Raw genomic sequence first — 22673 nt, forward strand, 5'->3', positions numbered from 1 at the left:
GCCTCATATAAACAGAATTGAACGCTTAGTTATACTTGTGTACAAGAAGTGATGCAATGCAGTAGATGTAAATGAAGCAAGATATCAGTTATTTACAACCGGATGCAGGTCTTTGGAGAATATCTCACCAGCCCAGGCGGCACTGTTCCAACATGTGAAACGGGCACTATTACAAGCAAGCTTTTTCTGGAGTAAAAGCAAATGTCCCTATGCAAACTATCCCTGATTTCAAAGGTTGGGGTTAGCGGAAAGATGACAAAGGTGAATGGCAACCCTCATGTAGTACCCTTATGGAGTACTCATCTGCCTGTTCGGTATTATTGCTTTGCAGTTGTGTCAAGTCCCGTGCAGGACGATGTAAGTGCAACGGGGCTATTGTGAGATGCACCAGCCTCTGTAAGTGTGAAGGCTGATGCAATAATAATGGTGATGAAGGCGACATGGTTTTTGTCTCTAAAGTGAATGTCATTATGTTTAGTAAATTTAGGACGATGAATTCAGTTGTACATGAAAATACATACATTCATCTACATCACCTTTAAGTTATATTGTAAATATTGATTATTATTATTATTATTATTATTATTATTATTATTATTATTATTCTTATTATTATTATTATTATTATTATTATTTCTTTCTTATGGTTGCGAAGTAGTGTAGCTATTGCTAATATTATCTAAAATTCATGAATGTCTTTCAGTATTCAACAGTAAAACTCAAATCTAATGATTTGTAAACAAACACGCTAGTCTAGCTTTTTTTCAATTGCTATGTTAAGAACATTTAACAGTTTAGGAAGTATTTTGATTTCCCATTAGTTTAATGAGATTTAAAAAAAAAATTTAATTGTAACATTTTTGTGTTCACTATGAAATTTGTCCTTTCAACTTTGATATAATATGCATAAGCCATTTTTTTCTATATAAAAATCTGGTAAATGGCCCCCCCCCCCCCCACCCCCCCCCCCCCCCCCCCACTCCTTTTTTTTGGCATATGGTTTCGAATTAGTTTAGTTACAAGTGATATTTGAAATGCATAAATATCTTACAAGATTCAATTCTAAAAATCGACTCTGAAGTATTTTGAACATTGTTGTAAGAGAAGACGCTAGTCAACTTATTTTTATCAGTTGCAAATTTCTGTTGAGAACATTTAACAAATTATAAAGTATTTTGATTTTCATTAATCTCATGAGATTAAAGAGTAAAACATTTTTTAATTCATTATGAAAATTTTGTACCATATTTTGATATGTATAATCCATCTATTTTTTTTATAAAAATCTATTAATTGCCCCTTTTCATGATCCTATTATAACATTCTCCTAAAAAATTATTGATATTGTAATACATCGGAAGATCTAAAACATCTGAAATTGTACGCTTTTCAAAACTAATGGCTTATAATTGAAAAATACTGGAATTAATCAAGAGAGGGCATCTATTGTTTCATCTCAATATTACTCAGTCCCCAGGCCTCCTATGTCTTGGCTCCCGGCAGAAATCAATATTTAGTATATGAGGATTATATGGTCCAAATTTGGTGCTTTTGCAACAGTCTGATCCAAACACCCTATTATCCCTCCTAACAGCCCTGACTAATAAATTATAAGACTACTATAGATAATCTTACAAGACTAATACAAAAACGATATACGAACATTTGGTTATATCTCAAGAAAATTTAAGTTTAAAGAAGCGTAAGGATAGAATAAAAGTAAGAGGAAATAAGAACATTTACAGACACAAAAATGGTGGAACCCATTTATTACCTTTAAAACCTTAAAATACCATATAAATATAACCGAAACCTTTAGGGTGGGCCGTTCTAGAGACTGGAAGATTGTACGAAAATGAAAAACTGTCACATCCTCGGATTGCAAACTTTAAACAAGGTGAGACTTGATGAAAACATTAAAAAAAAAGTTGTTGCAATAGAGACCATAATTATATTTGTCAGGTATTTCATTCAAATCCAAAATCTACTTTTGTAAAATAAATAGATATATAAATAAATAAATAAACAATCATACGTTTACTTCGTAAGAAAAATTTGACGATACATTGCGAACCAGCGTTGCATACGTAATTAATTAATAGGAGTTGAGTTTCAAGTGCTTCGTCTCTTTAACCGTATTTTAATTGAACAGAGGTACTTGATAGCTTTATTTGGTTGGAGGCGGGGTTGGGACTGTAATGATTCATGTAATATTATGAGAAAACTATTGATATATCCAAAAAGGAACATCATAATAAAGCCCGCTTACGTTCAGTAAGAAATTCTTTATTTATCCTTGTGTGTGTGTATGCACATAGTATATATATATATATATATATATATATATATATATATATATATATATATATATATATATATATATATGTGTGTGTGTGTGTGTGTGTGTGTGTGTGTGTGTGTGTGTGTGTGTGTTTATATGTTTTAAGCTATGTAATCCTTAATAACAGTCATAAAATAAAACAAAACAAAAAATAATAAGAGACTGGCGAAAAATTGAAGAAAAAACGTTGCATCGGCTTCGTTGTTAACTGGAAGAAATTCTCACTGGAATTTTAGCAGAGTTACAGTTTGTTTTTAACAGCTACTTGCATAGTTGTTTCATTGAAAAAGGTCGTTATGTAAACCAACTTAATGATAATAGAGCTTTATAGTTCTGTGTTACTCGGGCAGTTTGCGGGATTTAAGAAAAAAGGGGATTTTTAAGTGGCAAAAAGTATATATACTTAAGAATAGATTATCCAAGATCTGTCGATATTGTCTAGTGTTTTATTTGGCTTTTCTGTCTCTTACATTGATTAGATAATTGTATCTACAACTTGTGGCCATGTTTATCTTTCTCTCATTTTTTGCTTCGTTTTACTGTTGCATAGCATAAAGTTTATTTCAGTACTTTTTATATCTCTTTGAAACGTATAGTTTTCACAGATACGCTGTATTTGACTGTCGTAACTGTCAACACAAATTTTTAAATGCACTTCCATTTATTCAAGTCTGTATCTCTGTCTTCTTATTTTATAAATGGGTTGTCTAACCTACTTATTTCTGTGCTCTTAGGTAGGCAATGTTAAACACGCACTAAAGCACGCTAACATACATATGAACACACTCACAACAGAGCACACCACGGCGATATCTATACATATACATACATACATGTGTGTTTATATGTATACACACACACACACACACACACACACACACATATATATATATATATATGTACGTATGTATGTATGTATTAATGTCTGTATGTATATATGTATGCGTGTGTGTTTGTTTTGAGGATTTGGGGAAAGTGGACAATAGAAGAGAGGCAGAACTGAATGAGGCTAAAGGAGAGGGGTTATTATAGTAAGCATGAAAATGCATGTAAAGGTGACTGTTGAGGACGGAAGTGGAACAATTAGGAAGTGGAAGAATGGAGAGACTCAAAGAATTGATGAAAGAATAAGTGGAATACAGTGGAAAAGTTATTGAGTTATTGACCAGAGAGTATAAAGTTTGCATATGTCAAAAAATTTACAAAAAATTAATTTATATTATTTATAAACTGCCTCGTGCTGACATCCTGCTACTGAAACTGGAAGTAAATTAAATTAATTTTTCTTGAATAATAGTGATATTGTTTGGTTATGATATTTAGTTCAATAACAAATATTCTTAAACATTCACACCAGATCGAGTAAGTGATTAGAATGTGACAAGTAATTGATGAATTTTTTGGAAAAACGTGTTAGGAAACTTAAAAGGTTCAAAAAGTTTCCTTATGTTTCTTTATGAAAGAATAAAAGGTAATACATGAAACTTCAAAAATTATAAGTTCATAATGTTACTCAGCATACCAGGGAAAGAACATGGTAAAATTTCAATGAGAAAGTAAAACAGATAACAGAAAGCTTAATGATGGAAGAACTGTAGGATTAGGACAGATGTTAAAAATAGACATGTGAGAGTTTTGACAGTAAGATAAAAATCTGTATGTGGAATAGAGCAAATCATCCTGATTTGTGAATTTTATTCGCTATAGCACTTCCTATCTTCATTTTTTTTTATTTGACCAGTTTTACCACTATACCAAAAATATCTTTGACCTGGGGTTTCTGAAACGATATTTTCATTAAAGTACAAAACTTGAAACCAAGCTAACTTAAACATGAATGTGCACCAGTTGAAAATGAGTCATGAGAATTAGTGATCATTGAATTAACCCTTAAAAAACGCCGACTGGACGATTTTACGTCGACATTTCTTTTTTGTCTCTCGGTGCCGACTGGACGTATTTTACGTCGACATACAAAAGTTTTTTAAAAATTCGCAGGAAAAATACTTTTAGGTCTACCAGCCGCAAAACTCTTGAATCACACGCCTTGGGGGATGCTGGGAGTTCACGGATCAAGGTGTTGTTTTGTTTACAATCGTTACGCAGGCGCGCAAGCGCGAATTTCTTTCTTGCCGCACTAAAAGTATCTGTGACACATCTCGGAAATTATTTCGTCACTTTGACATAACTTTTTGTACCATTTTAAATTAGCCGTTACATGAAGTATTATATATGAAAATGTTGCGCATTTTTATGAAAATACACAACAAAAAAATACTCATGATTGTGCTTTTATCAGTTTTGAGATATTTTCATATAAATAACGATAAGTGCCAAAATTTCAACCTTCGGTCAACTTTGACTCTATCGAAATGGTCGAAAAACGCAATTGTAAGCTAAAACTCTAATATTTTAGTAATATTCAATCATTTAACTTAATTTTGCAACTAATTGGAAGTCTCTAGCACAATATTTTCGATTTTATGGTGAATTTATGAAAAAACTTTTTCCTTACGTCCGCGCGGTAACTCTTCCGAAAAAATCATACATGCGATTGTGGTAATGTTTGTACCATTTTAAATTAGCCGTTACATAAAGTTTTATATATGAAAATGTGCGCAATTTCATGCACAATACAACTAAAAACAACCCATGGTTGTAGCTTTTATCAATTTTGAAATATTTTCATATTAAAAATGATAAGTGACAAATTTTCAACCTTCGGTGTCAAATTTGACTCTACCGAAATGGTCGAAAAACGCAATTGTAAGCTAAACCGCTTATATTCTAGTAATATTCAAGCATTTACCTTCAGTTTTCAACAAATTGGAAGTCTCTAGCACACTATTTCGATTTATGGTGAATTTATGAAAAAAATAACATTTTCTTTACGTCCGCGCTGGTACTCTTCCGAAAAAATCATACGTGCGGGGGGATTGTGGTAATGTTTGCACCATTTTAAATTATCCGTTCATAAAGTTTTTATATGAAAATGTGCGCAATTTAATGTAGAATTCAATAAAAAATAATTGAAGGTTGTAGCCTTTCTCATTTTGAAATATTTGCATATAAATCACGATAAATAGAAAAAAACCACGTTCAGTCAACTTTGACTCTACCGAAATGGTCGAAAAACGCAATTGTAAGCTAAAACTTTTACAGTCTAGTAATATTCAGTCATTTATCTTCATCTTGAAACAAATTCGAAGTCTCTAGCACAATATTTAGATTTATGGTGAATTTAAAAAAAAAAAATCTTTCCTTCTCTCAGCACGCAGATTCTCAGCCACAAATCTCCGAAAAAAAAATGCGTACGTTCCATTCTCGGAATATTTGCTCCGTTTCATATTAGGCATTTCATAGAGTTTTTATATATGAAAATGTGCGCAATTTTCATGTAGAATAAAACGAAAAATATTTGAAGGTTGTAGCTTTTCTTATTTCCGAAATAATTGCATATCAAAAAAATATATATATAAAAAATTCGACATTCGGTCAACTTTACCTAGTCAGATATGGTCGAAAACTGCATTTGTAAGCTAATATTCTTACAGTATAGTAATATTCAATCATTTGTCTTCATTTTGAAAGAAATTGGAACTCTCTAGGACAATATTTAGATTTATGGTGAATTTATGAAAAAAAATATCTGTTTACGTCCGTGCGTTACGAATTCATGCATTATTTTGTGATATATTTTCTCTGTGTTGCTTTTATATCGTTTTACGATGTGTTATATACCACAATGATCGCAATTTAGTGTACATTACAACGAAAAAGAAGTAACTCGTTTACCTTTAAGCGTTTTGCGCACAGCGCGATTTGAATACAATTAGATATGAAATTTCGTTTTTGCGCTATCATATATCGCATTATTTATATATGATAATGATAATTTTTTTCATTTCTGATGGTTGCATACTAATCTTCAGCCAATGACAAAAAAAGGAGCCAAAAATGAACTCTCAATCTTGAAAACTAAGCGCGCGTGAATTTTTGAAAAAAATATTTTTTCTGCTTCGGCGCTCACTCTGAAACACCTCCGGCACACGGGAGACATTTTTTTTTTACCGCTTCGGCGTTTAAGGGTTAAGGTAAGGTAATTTTCTGTTTTCACACTATGCTCTTCTCCCTTTCGTCCCAAGCTACAAGAACCGGGGTCGAGAACGACTATAGTCGTTGTATACAAGGTCAGTCAATCAGTTAATCCTGGTATAGGGAGCATATTAATTGGTATCCCTGTCGATTTTCATATAAAAAAAACATGACTGAAATGTTTCATGTGTTTCCTTTTTCTTCACTTTCAATGCGCCAACCGACTTTTTTCTTTACTCTTCCTTTGTTCTGGTTACAAATACAATATTGTTTATCAGTTGTATTCATAAGGAATTCAAACAAGAGAGCATTAGTACCTAATATTGTTGAGGTTCAGCTGAATTGATTTCCGTTGCTATTTCTTTCAGGTTATTAAAATCCTAGTGTTATACTTAACCTACTTTATTAATAATATAACAATAAGTTAATAACAAATAAATATAATGATGCGAGAACCAGCTCGCTGTGGGCTGCAGAGCAAATGTGGGGCAAGAGACAATGTATCGATATTTCACTGTATCGTCAAGTTTCTTCTTTGATGGCAGACCGATGCGTCAGAGTCCTTTGTACCATCTCCCTTTTTGGCCTCTTCAAGTCAACCTCTGTGCGGGAGAGTCCTTCTGAAGTCCTATAAATGCGGCAGCATTGTAATAGGATTTGTAATAGGATTCGCAAGGAATCTCGCCGAAGGCCTTCGTTTCTCTTCTTCTTTCTTTTCATCTTTTCCATCTTCTTCGTCTTCCTAATCAGGGGATGAATTCAAGAGAGCTTGGAGAGAGAGAGTACGGCGGCGGTCGTAATCATAATCCAGAGGTCAAGAGCTTTGGGTCGGTTGCCTTTGAGGTCAACTTGTCAGAAGATCTTCAGAAGTGCACGTTCTGAAGAGGATCTGGCGCTTCTTCTTCTTCTTCTTCTTTTCTTTTTTTTCTTTTGTAGTTTTCTGACTTTTTTTAGGTGATATTTATTATTTTTTTAAGAGGAGAGCAATTGAGCATTGATTAGGAGTAACCAGGAGAAGAGATTAAAGGCCGAAAACAATAAACGATCAACGTGAGATCAGCTATAACAGAAATAATTTAACAAAATAAAATTCAGTGAACGAAATAAACCCTGAGAGTTAAAACAACAGAATGATAAAATTTATAAGGTAAAACGGCTTCATTCCCAGCCATTTGGTTTTGTTCTTAATTTAGGATTGGCGATTCTTTTAACAATAAAGTCATCTGTGAAATGTAGGGGAAAATGGAAATTCGTTGATTCACGAGACAACTGCTTCCATGTTCTTCTTGGAATGGTATTAGATAAAAAAAAATCTTTCTACACTTCTGGGTTGCTCTTAGCTTCACCAGCAGAGAGGATCTTGCGGCTGGCGATCTTCAGCTTCTTGCTGGCGATGGGGGAGATCTTGTTGAGGGAGTTCTCCATGAAGTTGTTGTCGTTCTTGCCGCCCTTCGTTGTCTTGTGAATGGTTCCGTCCACCTGTGGAAAGAAACGGGCAAGAATGAAAAAAAGAGAGGTTATTATATCCAATCATTATTAACCAATTCTGCAATTTTTTTCTTTTGAAATTACTGATATGCCAAGGTACCTACGACGCGCTCAAGCGTAACTGGAAACTCCAAGAACTAGGGATTAAAGAAGGAAAACAAAAATGAACCTTATACAATTTCTTCTACGTAAGTCATTTGCTTTATGCTACCCACGATTTCCGTAAGTGTTACTGGAAACTTCCGGAGCTGGAGGGACTCAAATGAGAGCAAAAATGAGTCTTACACAAATTTTTGTACTGAAGTTCCTGAGGTTCCAGGCTAGCTAAGATTGGAAACCTTTTTTTTTTTTTTTTTCTACTGAAAATGATACCTAAGACTCTCATAGGTGTTATTGGAAACTTGTTTGCTACTGAAAATACTGATGTTCCAGGCTACCTACGACGAGCGTAAGTATAACTGGAAGGCGAACAAAAGTATAAACCTCATACACACCTGGACGATGGATGGGCGGGCGATGTAGAGGTTGGTAACCTTGGCCTTCCCACTCCGGGACACGAGGAGGGAAAGTTTACCTGTGATTTCGGGTGTGGTGGCCTTGGCTTCTCTCAGCAAGGCGGATTTCCCCTGTCCGAACTGAATGCGTAGATAAGAAAAAAGTGAAGGGTTAGTTTCAGAGGGACATTTCTAAGTGACTGATTTGGCTTCACTTTATTATGTAGTATATGCATTAAACCATATAAATTTGAAAGAAATTGAAAACAAATAAGTGTCCAAACCTGTAACTGCTTTACGCGAGGTGAGTCATAGAAAGGTTTATGTTATATTACAGCTAATTTAATTCTGCAACCTAGTGGTAGTTTAGATATATTACTGGGGTACCCAGCTGAATTTATGGTAAGTTAGTTAAAGTTTACGAATTTCAGGATTTAACAGTTTCACAGTGTTTACTTGATCAAATTAAGGCGTTATTTTTAATTGGTTTTAGTTACTAACAATTCAATCTTTATTATTACTCTTAATCTAGTTTATGTCTCTGTTTAATTAGTTAGTTTGTTTATCTGTGGTTTATCCCTTCTAATTAACGTTTAAGTTTATGTTTATAAAGCTGCAGATAGATAAATTTATTTCGTGAATGGTTCATCCTTTCATATGATAACCCAGGATTCATATTAATATTTTATTACTTGGTTAGTTTGGTTGAGTGTGCTGAACAGTTTATTGATTTGGTTTAAGTTATTACCTCTTGACCAGTTTAGGTTATAGTTAGTAAGATAGTAAGATAGTTTAGGTTATACGGGCGATGCCATTTCAGTTAATAGTTGTTACATTAAGTTTAGCCAGTTTTATTATTTACTTGTGAACTTATTTTCGTTATGACCACCGACTGGCGGGTTTTGAAATAGTTTAATTAAGATGTTACTTTATATAATAACTATTAATTTAGTTTGGTTTTTTTATTAGTGATTATGTTTATATAACCATTAAGGATAAAGATCCAGCATTGGCCATTACTAGTTAACTAATTATCTTCCGGCTGGTTAATAAGTGTAAGTTATGCTTGTGAATCAGTTTAGTTTACAATTGATAATATGCCATTCAGTTCATTGGCGATAATCAAGGTTAAGTCAAGCGTGACGAATCCGCTCAGGTTGTAAATGATTAGTAATTTCAGATTCAGGGTTTGCGAAGCATTAGTATAAAATCTGTTAAAAAAAGAAATGCCATTTAAAAAGATTTCCCATATGTTTTATCTCAAAACGAGTCTTGGATTCTTCTTTAGTATAATTCATAGGGCTTGATAATTGTCAGACGATTTCTTCGATACCCAGTGAAAAATACAGTTTTATTATGGAACGGGAAATATTGCTTACGTCATTACAAGTCTGAAGTTGGTGCTCATTTACATATTTTAACTTCTTTTGCAATATGATCAAATATTGCTTTGACTGTGATTTCTTGCGTTTAGAGTACATGTTAAAAACTATTGGAATTTTTGTTCGTATTCAGGAAAACTTTTCTCTAGTCCTACAGGACCACGATTTTCCTTTTTTTCCTTACTTGAATATTCAAATCATCTTTGGAAATGAGAGAATTCCATGTTTTTTTGTTATTACCTTCTTCAATTTCTCTAAATTTGGGTTAGACCGGAAGAACTAGACTACTACTTACTTTTCTGTTCATTGAAAGCTCAACTGGTCCAAGGGTGAACTTGGCCCTCATTTCCTTTCCTCCCTTCTTGTTGACGACAATAACGTCGCCTTGTCGCTGAAGAGAAGCGATACCTTTGACGGTGGCTCGGGAGGTGCGTGGCTGTAACGAAAAACAATATTACGAAAATGACCTGGTCATTCCACCCTGAATGTCTTTTCCCCTGCCCGAGATCACAGTGATGAAACTTCGGCAAAGGATTTCCAGAACTTGTAGAAAGAAGTGAGAACTCTGAATGACTAATAGACTAATAGCTCATTAATCATTAACTTTAAATTTCTTAAATTACAAGATTTTGTTGAGAACATAGAATGTACTGAATGGGTTATCATGACAAAGGCAAGATGAAGGTTGGCCAGGTTAGAAACTTGTTTCGCTCATTTGCTTACCTTTGATGAACCCTTTGTTGATCTCTTGGATTTCTTTCCGCCTTTCTTTCCAGATTTCTTTCCCTTCTTTCCAGCCTTCTTGGGATTCTTCTTTCCTCCCTTCTTGCCTCCTTTCTTCTTCTTTCCTCCCTTCTTGCCTCCTTTCTTGGCAGCACCCTTCTTATTGCTCTTAGCTGGCGTACCACGACGGGAGACTTCATCCTGGTTAGCGGGATCCTCTTCTTCGGCTTCGCGGGCAACTCGGACGAGAGATTCCTGGAAAGGATTATAAATTTAGACCTAATGTGGTGAAAAAATCTTTGTTTTATACATTATCTATAGTTTTTTTTACAGTGTCCTGACAGAAAGCGACAATGTAAGTTGACCTAAGTCATTTTCAGGTTACTTGGAGAATAATTGACTTTCCCTGACAAGGTTACTGACCTCTTCGACTTCGTCGTCTTCCTCAAGTTCATCCTCGTCTTCCTCTTCTTCAGTAATCTCAAAGGCTACGATTTCTTCCACTTCCCTCTTCTCAACTTCATGGACAGGTTCCTCCCCTTCAACTTCATGGTGCGCCACCTCTGGCACTTCTGGAACACCTAGGTCGACCTCGTCTAAATTAAGATTCCTTGGATGCTTTCCCTTCTTCTTGTCCTTGCCAGGTTTTTTTTCGGATTTTTTGCCTTTATTACCTGATCTCTTCCTGCAGGACACGAGAGGAATTGTTAGTTAAAAGAGCAAACCGAAAGGTTATTACAGAGAACATGAACAAAGGCCGATAAAATTAATTTCCCCTTTAAATTTCATGAATGCGGACTGGCAGAGCCAATTTCCCTGTTATATTTCATGAGTCACCGATGTCAAGTTATTTCCCTCACTTCTTATTATCCTTTGACTTCGAAGGCTTGCCGCCCTTTTTGTCCTTTTTGCTCAGTCCAACCACAAGAGGGTCGAACTGGCTGCGGGCGTATAAGTTGAGTCTACGAAGGAAGGTGTCCATGAAGTTGTTGTAACGAGCCTGGTCTTTGGCGTCAATGGAAACAGCCTTTTCCTCGCCGACGCTTTCCTTGACATTTTCCCCGCGGGCACCTGCAAAGCGCAACGACAACAAATGATCTCGGATACCGAAAATAAAACTAAGACAGAGACACGTGTGTGTACCTCCGTTTGGTTGCATATCAGTAGCAAAATATTTCATAGGAACAGGGCGAAACAAGATCATTCAGGATTTAAAATAGGTTTGATGATGCTCCGATGAACGTGATGTAGATTTTCATGTGTGTGACCAAGTAATGCAGAAATATCAATAATGGTTGAATCAGGCTAATACTTACGAGCTTCACGGTTACTTTGGCGTTCCTCCTCGGCTTCAGCAACTGTAGGAGAGAAAAGAGTACTTATCTTAATCCACTGTCCACCTCTGTATCGCTATCTCTCACATACTCGCACATGTATTTGCATGGACAGCTCCATGCACAAACACAAACGCACGAAAACGAGCGTGCATGACTGACTATTAAGCCGCATTTACCAACTATTTCTGGTCTTAATAATACATATTGTATACCTCCTTCGTGTCAAAGTTATCATTTTCACCGTGGCTGATTAAACACACGTCGTCACTAGCTATAAAATTCCATTGTATTTAATAATGTAGTTTTGAAATAAAAGAGATTTGTCCATTTTCCCATAATTGAATGAATGACTCTAAGACAAAAATGGTAGACAAATAAAGAGATCGACTGCTTACAATCACCGTCGTCGAAAAGGTCAGCCAGCATTCGGGCCATCTCTTCATTCTTTATGTCAAGGACTCCGTCGTCGTCAAAGGCTTCGTCGGAGAGTTCGCCGACGGGGTCTGCGTCTACAGGGGCGGCTTCTTGGGCACGAATCTGGACGGCAAAGACCGCCAGACCCGCCACCACGGCGAGCAGAAGGCAACGCATCTGAGGAAGAAGCAACAAGAGATATTGACGAGTGATGTAATGACGTGCCTAATATGCTGTTTGCTTGTGCATGTTCGTGTATATATGAATGTGTATGCAACGCAAGTGCATATGTATTCAATACACGTACCGGATGTATATTCTGTTCATATGTATATATATAGCTATATATATATATATATATATATATATATATATATATATATATATATATGTGTGTGTTGTGTGTGTGTGTGTGTGTGTGTGTGTGTGTGTGTGTGTGTGTGTAAGTATAGTGAGCGTACTTCCGCTTGTTTGTACATTTTTATAGATATCTGTGTCTTTATTCTTAAATATATGAAAGAAAATATGAAAGAACTTAATATCATTTGAAATAAACTCGCTGACTTGTTCTTAATCTGTAACAATGAAACGACGTCTTTTTGTACTTTTTATACCAGAGAATTCGAAATCGTGACTGTTTTCTTTATTCTGTTTTTTCTTCATTTGAACTTTGGTTTTCATCGTGTTATGTAATGCGTATCTTCATAATGGGGATTGTCTATTCGTACGTGTAAAAATACTGGCGCTTACAAATGTTTATACACAAGCACAAAAGTGTTCTTATTTGCACTTGCGCGACTTTTCATATATAATGTATTTACACCAATATTATATATATGTTTGTATATATACATGTATATATTATATGTATATATATATATATATATATATATATATATATATATATACGTATATATATATATATATATATATATATATATATATATATATATATATATATATATATATGCAAGCAACTGGATGTAATGAGAAAAAATATTTACTATAAAAGCTTACTTAAAAGGTAACACATGCACGAGCGTATACAGACACTCGCATATATATATATATATATATATATATATATATATATATATATATATATATATTATATATATATATATATATATATATACACATATATATATATATATATATATTATATGTGTATTATTGGTGTGTAAGTTCGTCTTTCAGTTGAAGGGTTTTTTTTATTCTAGCCATTACAAGAAAATATCAAAGAAAAACAAAATGCAGGACGTAATTGTCGTCTCCTGTTTAGGGTGAATCATGCAGGAGTTTATTTACCCCAACAACAGGCGGATCTATAAAAAAATACATCATGTATTTTCTCAATCTTATGAAAATAGAAATGGTATCTACCGCTCTTGCACAATATTTGAAACATAGGATGCCCGTTCTGCCATTAAAATGAGTGAGAGGAGAGAAGAGAGCGAGAGATTTGAGAGAGATGGGTATGCATTGCATAACAGACTTTTGTTCTGATAACTTGACTCATAGCCTAAGGAACTAGGCTATCACAACTATTTGGCTCTTTTTCAGATTTACAGTTACTCTGGGTCCCGGCTTGAGCATGTGCACGATCGATGGTACGTACACACATACGTACATACATACATACTATATATATATATATATATACAAACATAAATATTGTATATATATATATATATATATATATATATATATATATATATATATATATATATATACAGTTAAGAGATATTTTGTTCTTAAATTTCTATGTATATTAACGATGCAAAAATAAAATCTATCAGGAATATAGCATATGAAATCTGTAGCTTCTTTTTTTCTGCCAAACTTCTTGATAACTGCACAAGGGACTGACATAACATTTGAGCCATTACGCGATTTTGAACTAAATGCTAGGTTCAATCCTGGCATTATTTACGAAATGCGGCAATGAATTAGCAAAGTGAAAAGTAACATTTCATAAGATATCGGCTATGATTTGAATGATATTAAACTGTATAGCTTCTGAAATTGAACACTGAAATTTTTTTAAAAATTATTATCATAAAAGCTTGAACGTGCTAATATTGCAAGTTACTATCTCTCATCTATCATATATATATATATATATATATATATATATATATATATATATATATATATATTATAATATATATATATATAAGAGCAATTACATAAACGACAATTCTTTTGCTAGTAACCTCCGTTAGCAAAACAGCAAAACAAAGTACAACAATCTACACAATTATTCTGCCAGGTGTCGCAATGTCTTCGGAATACGTAAAAGTAATGCATCTCTCAGCAATCATTGTTTGAACGTTTGCTAATTACCCCTGGATTTCTATACAATACATTTTGTGCGAAACGGTTCTGGAGTGAGCCGAGTCCAGTATTTTCTGTGTTTGTAATCGTTAGCGAAACAATTTAGTTTTTCGTCCGAGTAAGAACGTCGTTATTTTAAGGCAAAGTTATGTGAACGCAATGATAAGGTTTTTCCAAAGTAGATCCATTGGACACAGATGATGATGATAATGACTCCCATCATATCGGGGGTCAAGCGCCGCGAACAGTTTCCTTTTGACGAACCAGACGTCAAGTCCCGGACAATATGCCTCACCAGTTGGCAGTCAAGCCGGCAACTCACTGACAATATTCTACAGTCACTGTTTACTACGCACCTCTTTACACTCCCGAGTCCTCCGAATAACTGAAGCTGGTCAACGATCGGGGTTCGTTTTATAGGTGAACTACAGAAATAGGCCAACTTAGAATTCACACAAGAGAAACTTTTGTCGGTGCAGGAACCTGTTCATATTGAGGTCAAACCCCAGAAGGAACAGTTAAGTCTCTTCCCTATGGAGGAGGATGAGCACTTGGGGGGAGGTCGGGGTTAGTCGGAGGGCCCGAGGAATAGGTGCGTGGGGCGCCTTTGTCGGGGGATGGGGGTGGGGAAAGCTGTAATGGAGAAGAACAGAACATGATCCCCATAACAATTGGCATCCGAACATATTATCGTCTGCAACGACTCATCTGCAAAGTCCAGCATACGAGACTCTTAGATTCTATCGCTTTTATCTGCAGTTGAAGTTTGGACCGATACCGTGAAATTGATAGCGTCTCCCAAAGTTTAACTTCAAAGTAGGGCAGTAAAAGCAAAGGTGTTGTTAGTGAATGCGTATGTTTGTTATGACGGTAGCAATGGATGAGTTGAATGCGGTCGCTGGTTATGTTCGTTCGTTCCTTCGTTCGTTATTCTGCGCTGGAAGAGTTGATGGCCCCGCCTCCCGAATCTGGACTTGAGGCTCCTTCCTGGAGTCAGTGGTGGATATCATCCGGCAAGGGTAGGGAGTGTGGGTATATCTCTTCTCTCTCTCTCTCTCTCTCTCTCTCTCTCTCTCTCTCTCTCTCTTTATGTTATAATAGAAAATAACGTTTAGTTGATTTATATTTATGTGAAAGCAGACGCAGAAGAAGTGCAATACATTCAAAACAATTCCGGAATGGGTTTGCAAAACTGAAGATGCAAATATATGCTTATAACCCTGTAGTGTAGCCAAACACTTAGTGTAGATAACTGAGTAAAGGAAAGCAAACCATATGTTCTCGCAATGAAGAAATCCAAGTATCTCTAACCCAGAAGAAAGTTTTTCATTTATCTTTCATTTCGCGTATTTATTTCTCCCTTTATGGCACATCTGAGGATTTCTCGGAAGCTCAAGGAAGCTTCAATATTGTATTCGATTGTCTTCCCTTCTAACAGACTCTTTTCTTCCTCATCGTAGCGAAGCAGAAGAAGCCGCTGTGATGTTGTGCTGCTTCGAAAACAGGAATATCGTCGCGTTCAACGATACTGTTTCAGCAAAACTAGATGATTGAGAAGCACTGTAGGTTCTTGTCTCTGTTGAGCTGAAGGATATGGTCGTGGTACCGTTTGCAGAAGTGTATATTGTCTTCTTGTAACTGGTGGATATTGTCCAGTCGTGTGGGGTGGCATATGATCCATTCTCTCATGTGGGATGTGGCATATTGTTCTGCCTTATTATCATGGCTGCTGGCGGCACTGTTTTGTGTCGTATTATCCAGAGAGCTATTTAGGTCTTGTGGGATATTGTCATATCTTTGTGGATATTGTCATGCGTTTTGTGGATATTGTCTTCTGTAATATTATCACGGAGGCGGCGGATATTGTCATATAATTCTAAAAAGGATGTCTTTCTGGATATTTTCAGAAATTCATGGATATTGTCATGGATATTATCTTGCGGAATATCACCAGGGAAAGATGGCATATTGTCATATATTGCATTTCTAGGAGGGGAGATGCCATGTATGATATTGTTATGCAGTGACTGATGTAGCCCCGTGTTCTATATTTGAGTAGAATGTGTCTCGTTGGTTATTGTCGTAATAAGCTATATGTATGAGAATGGTGTTGCCTCGCACGGTTTTCATCATTATTGTTAGTCATCACCAACAACCCCGGATCAGTTTAGAGGGCCCCTACAGAACCTCATCCGGTCCATCTGTTACAGTTTATTATAGTTTTTAACAACTTTTTTATACTTTAAAAATTTCCATAAATACTTTCTTGTTGTAGGATTATTGAGGCTAGTTATATTGCCAATCTCAAAACTGCTATTATGGGATCTTTCCTAGATAGTGACCCCAAGGGTTTTCGGTGGTCCTTATCTAGGATTGTGTAATATTTCTTTGGGTCATTATCTTTATGATATTTACAGTCTTTTGTTTATATTTTTACGGTAATCCCCAACTGGGCTTGTACTAAACACGCCGTAAATGTGGATATATTCCGGGCTAAATCTCGTGGGGATCACTCTCTTGGATAGATCCCTATTATGAAGTGCAATATACTGTCAGGGAATCATTCCAGTGGCTAACACTTCTTTCTCTTTCCGGACGGGCAACGACATCATTCTCTATCCAGAGATAATGAGTTTCATCGAGAGCCAAATAACTTTCTTATGCAGGTGTGACAAGTTTAAGCATTAGCTGGCAGTGCTGGGTGATGACGTCTCTCGTCTTGTACAGGTCGTAGTTGTTAACATTCCTGACTGCAAGCGCTAAAAGGAAATAACGCGGTCTCCCTACTGGCTGATGGGACTGTACTGACACAGAAATATTTTGAATGTCACTTGAATCATTATACTTCGTGTTATTTATGCAGCCTCGTTCGATTCATTATTTGCTGTATTTCACTGGACGTGCGAGCAGGGTCACATACATTTACTTCATCCTAACCACAGAGCAGTTACGGTTGTGGTTGATTTCAGAATTTACCTTTCTTCTCAGTTTAGGGAGTTACAGAACCATTAATTCTGATTTTTTATATCTAATCGTTGAACATGACCACTGAACGTGACCAGGATGAGCGTGCATACTTTAGAGAATGGATTGCTGTCGAAGTCTTCTTATGTATTTTTCAGTTTTATGATTCTCTCTCTCTCTCTCTCTCTCTCCTTAGCCTGGAATCTGCAGTCATTTTCGGTGCTGTGTTTGTACCCAAACATTATCAATGAGGGAAAACGAGCCAAGATAATTGTTGCTGTTTTAAAGGTTAAAAACGGACGTAACCTGAATAGACTTTGAGTAGTGACATCTCTATCAATCTCCACGTTTAGACTGCTTTCTTTTTGCGAGGTTACAATTACTAACTCCGCAAAATTAGGAACAATCTCTTGACATGAGGAAAAGTCCGTGGTATCTGAGATATCATTTTCTCACTTTTCGGTAAGTGTAGCCTGATTGAAGGGAGTTCCTGTTCTTCCATGTGCGGTAGCTATGGCATACGAGATGTGGCATGCTGTTGTCTTCAACGGGTGGTAACCTTGCAAACAAGTTCTGAAACCCGGGCTGTGTCATGACCTCTTTATCATGGGCTTCTGGATTCTTGGACGCGAGTTCCCTTGCTGGAGGGGGCGTTCCGGTGCACTTTCCTTTCTTTTGTTATTTTTCTTTTCTGAGTCGAAGAATGCATTTCGACTTTGTCATTAGAGATGAAAGGTTGCACTGAGGATTATGAAGAAATTGCCTTTCTCTTTACTTAAATCTGTTTCCATTGCTTCCTTTGAAATTCCAAGCCGTCATTACTGTGGTCCCCAGTTGAGATAACCTACCTATTAAGAACCGTCTGCCTTCCTGCATAATATAAGGGCTCCATTATGTCAGCCGGTTTACGAGTTGTATTAATTTTTTTAGGATCAGTTTATGGGGTCTTTGAATTATTTTGCTTTTAGAGACTGTAAAAGTATTAACTATGTTACTGTGAATTTTTGTATTCTGGTTACTCTCATGACTGTACAGTTTTATTTTGTATTGCAACACTCCTATGATTAAGATGATCTTTAATGACATATTTTAACCTTTGCTATGCGATCAATTAAATTATGAGTTATGACAAACTCTCTTGATCTTTAAAGCCTTGTTTTAGAATTCTCTGTCTGAAACTCTTTCTTCTGAAACTAAGTGTAAGAGTTCCCAATTCAAGGGTGCAATTGGCCTACCCTTGCCTAATACAGAAACATAGAAGATGTGACTATACTCTTTATTTTCCATCTGTCCATCCGCCTGTGGTGTTTTCGCATCGTATCACTGCGTCAGGCTGTAAATAGTTACGCTTTGTTTAAGTTTTAGGTAAATAAAAGAATATCTGGCTGTACATTTGCAACTGAAAAGTGTTTTAATAATTTACTGTATGCTAATTACACCGTTAAGATTCGAAATAGGATATTATTTAAAGCCCGGGACTCAGTGTTACCATGCGCAAACACCACAGGCGGATGGACAGATGAAAAAAAAAAAAAGAGTATAGTCATTCTCTTGACTGTAGAGACTGGTTTGCAATAAATGTCGGAGAAACCTAGAATGTAACTACCGTGCATTTTTTTCTAAAGCTTACAGTAGATATTATTACGTAATGGTATTTGATAAATAAACTTCGTTGCTTGTTGGGGAAAAAATGTGCTCAGAACAATCCCTCGGCCATTGAGCGTCATTTGTTTCTTGTTTTGATGTCAGTCCTTGCCAATATTCTGAGTGCCTCCAGAAGATAAGGGACATCGCTGTTTCTGTTTCCTAGTTATATAGCAAAGTGATACACGATAGCGGTAACACAATGACGACATTTTGGATATTCATGATAACATGTTTTCAAACCTGTATTAATTTCCAATACATGGTAATACTTGGTATGATATTCGACTTTTTTTTTGTACAAAAAGACCAAGAATTGCGTATGGGGCTATCTATATCTGAAGGGGTGATAACTGTAATCCTGAACTCTTCAAATCTTGTTTTACTCCTGATGGAATATTCTTATTCTGGCTGTAGTTGCCAACTGCATTTCAGGACTGTTTTATACACACACACACACACACACACTACACACACACACACACACACACACACACACACACACATATATATATATATATATATATATATATATATATATATATATATATATATATATATATATATTAGGCAGCACTGCTCAAAATGTTGGTTTACTTCATTTTAATATTTAATCTCTTGATTTACATCATTGTCAAAAAATACTAGGGATTCGCCATCTTATCGTCTATAAGCTCTATTTTAATAGAGAGAAAAGGGAGCATCGTCTAGGGCGGTTGTGCCGAAGCACCACGATGTCACCCTGCAAAGTATCAAAGATGTGGCAGTTTGAGTGAGATTGTTGCTGATATGATCACCAATTCTAGCAACCTGCTGTCAAGTAGTATGCACCATGGCCTTATCTTTAGTTTCTCTTTCAATTCTCTTTCTCTTTCGGACCTCTTACGCAGAATGGGGCTAAGGGTACACAGACCTGGACTGAAATTAATATTATCTTCATTTGTTAGAGCTAATGACATTATAGTTTGTTAGAAAACTGCTCCTGGACAATCAATCCTAAATGATTTTTGACATAGGTGAGCGAAAAACATTCATTTGACTCCTTTTCAGTGAATACTTATATTGGTTTACTCTAACTTTTAATTCCTTAGTCGCCTGGCACTAATAATATGGATCCCGTCCATACACTTAATTTTATATACGAAATTGCTACTCTGCAGAGGACAATATCTTTTAAACAGTATTTTTTGCAGAGTTGCTACGTGAAGAGATCGCATTTCCAGTCAATATTTGTAACAATCATGTGAAGGACATAAAACCGGTGAGAGAAGGCAGACACCCCCTGTGTTCAAAACCTTGGTTGCTTGGCCACCACCCGGCGTAATCAGACTGAATATGGTCCTCGAGGTGACCCAGCTGGCAAATAAGGAGGCACATATATTTCAGACTATTAAGTAAAACTGTTATTAGAAGTAGCTGTTACGGAAATTAATTGTGGATGTTGAATACATTTAAAGAAAAAGAATTAATCAGTTAAAATTATGTAAATTAATTATATGTATATTTGATGTGGGGTGAGAGAAATGAAAGAGCAAGAAATGGGGAGATGGAAGAAGTGGTATAAAGGTCAGGATGGGTGAGACAATGGGTCAGAATATTAATAAATGGTTTCACCATGTGGCCAGAATGGAGGAGGTCGGTGCAAGGAGGCTAGAACTGGACTGTCAGGAAAAAGATAATGTTAGATAGCGGTGTGGCAGAAATATTAGAGCAGAAAGGTCTGCATAACCAGGAAGGAGAGTGTAAGTAACACAGAGGTTAACGGCATTAAGTGCAGAAGGGTTAGATACGTTGCTGATTAAGCTGTTGTATACGTGATATAACACTAGGCCCATCCTTGATTCTGCAGTTATAGCATGAATGTGGCACGGACTCAAGTTCTTTTTCTCTGGAGCCACCCTTATCAGGGAGAAGAGCTCAGTGCTGAAAAATGGAGCCATTCGTGTTAAGGAATTGGGTTAATGACCCGACAGAGCTGGATTCACTTCCTACTGAGAATTAACAGCAAAGAACAAAAGTTAACATAGCTTAGCCAATGGTTACTCGTTGTTCTGTGAGAAGATTCCGGGTTTTTATGCCGAGAGAAGACAGGAACCATCAACTTTCCAGCTCTCGTAATCGATATGTTAGCGAATGCATGATTTTTATTAACAATATGCACCGTTGGTAAAGGGAAGTGGTTTTTATCAAAAGATTTTTAAAAGGATTTATCGAAATGGAAAAGTGGAGCATGAAAAAATGACCGTAATGGGTGCACATGTATAAAATTATTTAATGGAAGGAACCATTTTCCAGAGCATCAGCATCGAAAATTTTGAATTCTTTACTTTGATATATGTAAATTGTTTCTATACATGAGGTCAACTTGATTTGACGAGAGAGAGAGAGAGAGAGAGAGAGAGAGAGAGAGAGATCTAACCCAGTAAATTATGCATAAGAAATGTATTTTTATTTTAGCATGTATTTGTATCTGACCGAAGGAGGGGAGAAAAGAGAATGAGGATAGGAAAAAATAGAAGAAGAAGAAGAAGAAGAAGAAGAAGAATATATGATGCTGAGGAAGAAGCGAACTGAGAGTTGTTGTCAATGCCATTTGAGAATGTCGACCCACCATCTTCTCTGCGTTGACTGGGAAGCAAGTTTTTTTTCTTTCTCTCTCTGGTTCCGGATTTTTTTCCCGGTGAAGCAAAGAACGAAAGACATGAAAAGTGCTTCAGTGGAATCGTGTCTTCAGGTACTGAGCAGGATCACGGAGTCATTGACAAGTGAATGAAACTTTCAATGGCCATTTCGCCCCATGTTCATCCTCCCTGATGCTGTTTTTTTCCATTTTTGGGGGGAGGGGGGTGTGGGGTTGGGTGGAGGCAGGGGAGGATATTTTGGGCATCCTTCATGCTCAAAATCCTATTTACACATGATTTTTTTTTTTTTTTTCTTTTTGAGAGGGTCGGGGTGGGCGGCCGGGGATATTTTGTCATCATTCAAACGGAAAATCCTCTTTACTCATAGACAAACAATTGACATTTGAAAAATATTCTTCATTAATAATACGTCAACTGCAGCTAAGTAATTTTTATGTATGTTAGCGCCTGTATAAAAGCAAGCGTTTTTAAAAATTATGTATGTGGAATACCCGGAAACAGTATTCCAATTTCCAACCTACATAAAATGAGGCTTTTTTTTTTATTACTGAACATATTTGGAACAACATTTTTCTTCCTTCGACCAAACAGGAGATATCCTTTTTTCTGAACCCAGATGTGGTCTTTTTTCTGAATACTGTTGCTATCATGAAGCAATCTCTTAATTTATCTAATAGAAATAGGAAATAAATTCGTTAATCAAATAATTAATGAATTAAGCAGCTCAAAATTCAAATAATCTTTGAAAACAAATAATCAGACAGATACGTGATGAGAGAGAGAGAGAGAGAGAGAGAGAGAGAGAGAGAGAG

At 35.9% G+C, this 22673-nt stretch overlaps 1 protein-coding gene across 1 annotated transcript; it reads right to left on the reverse strand.

The window, feature by feature from the left end:
* Positions 1-6822: 6822 nt before the first annotated feature.
* On the reverse strand, positions 6823-15088 carry LOC135220904 (cylicin-2-like). Its single transcript, XM_064258528.1, has 9 exons — positions 14968-15088; positions 12256-12451; positions 11840-11881; positions 11384-11594; positions 10947-11208; positions 10524-10778; positions 10096-10236; positions 8419-8559; positions 6823-7915 (listed from the first exon to the last, which is right to left on the reverse strand). Exons 2-9 carry the CDS (start codon positions 12449-12451, stop codon positions 7754-7756), a joined length of 1410 nt encoding a protein of 469 aa, XP_064114598.1. The 5' UTR covers positions 14968-15088; the 3' UTR covers positions 6823-7753.
* Positions 15089-22673: the final 7585 nt, after the last annotated feature.

This window comes from Macrobrachium nipponense, chromosome 2, assembly GCF_015104395.2.
Source record: "Macrobrachium nipponense isolate FS-2020 chromosome 2, ASM1510439v2, whole genome shotgun sequence".
Taxonomy (NCBI): Eukaryota; Metazoa; Arthropoda; class Malacostraca; order Decapoda; family Palaemonidae; genus Macrobrachium; species Macrobrachium nipponense.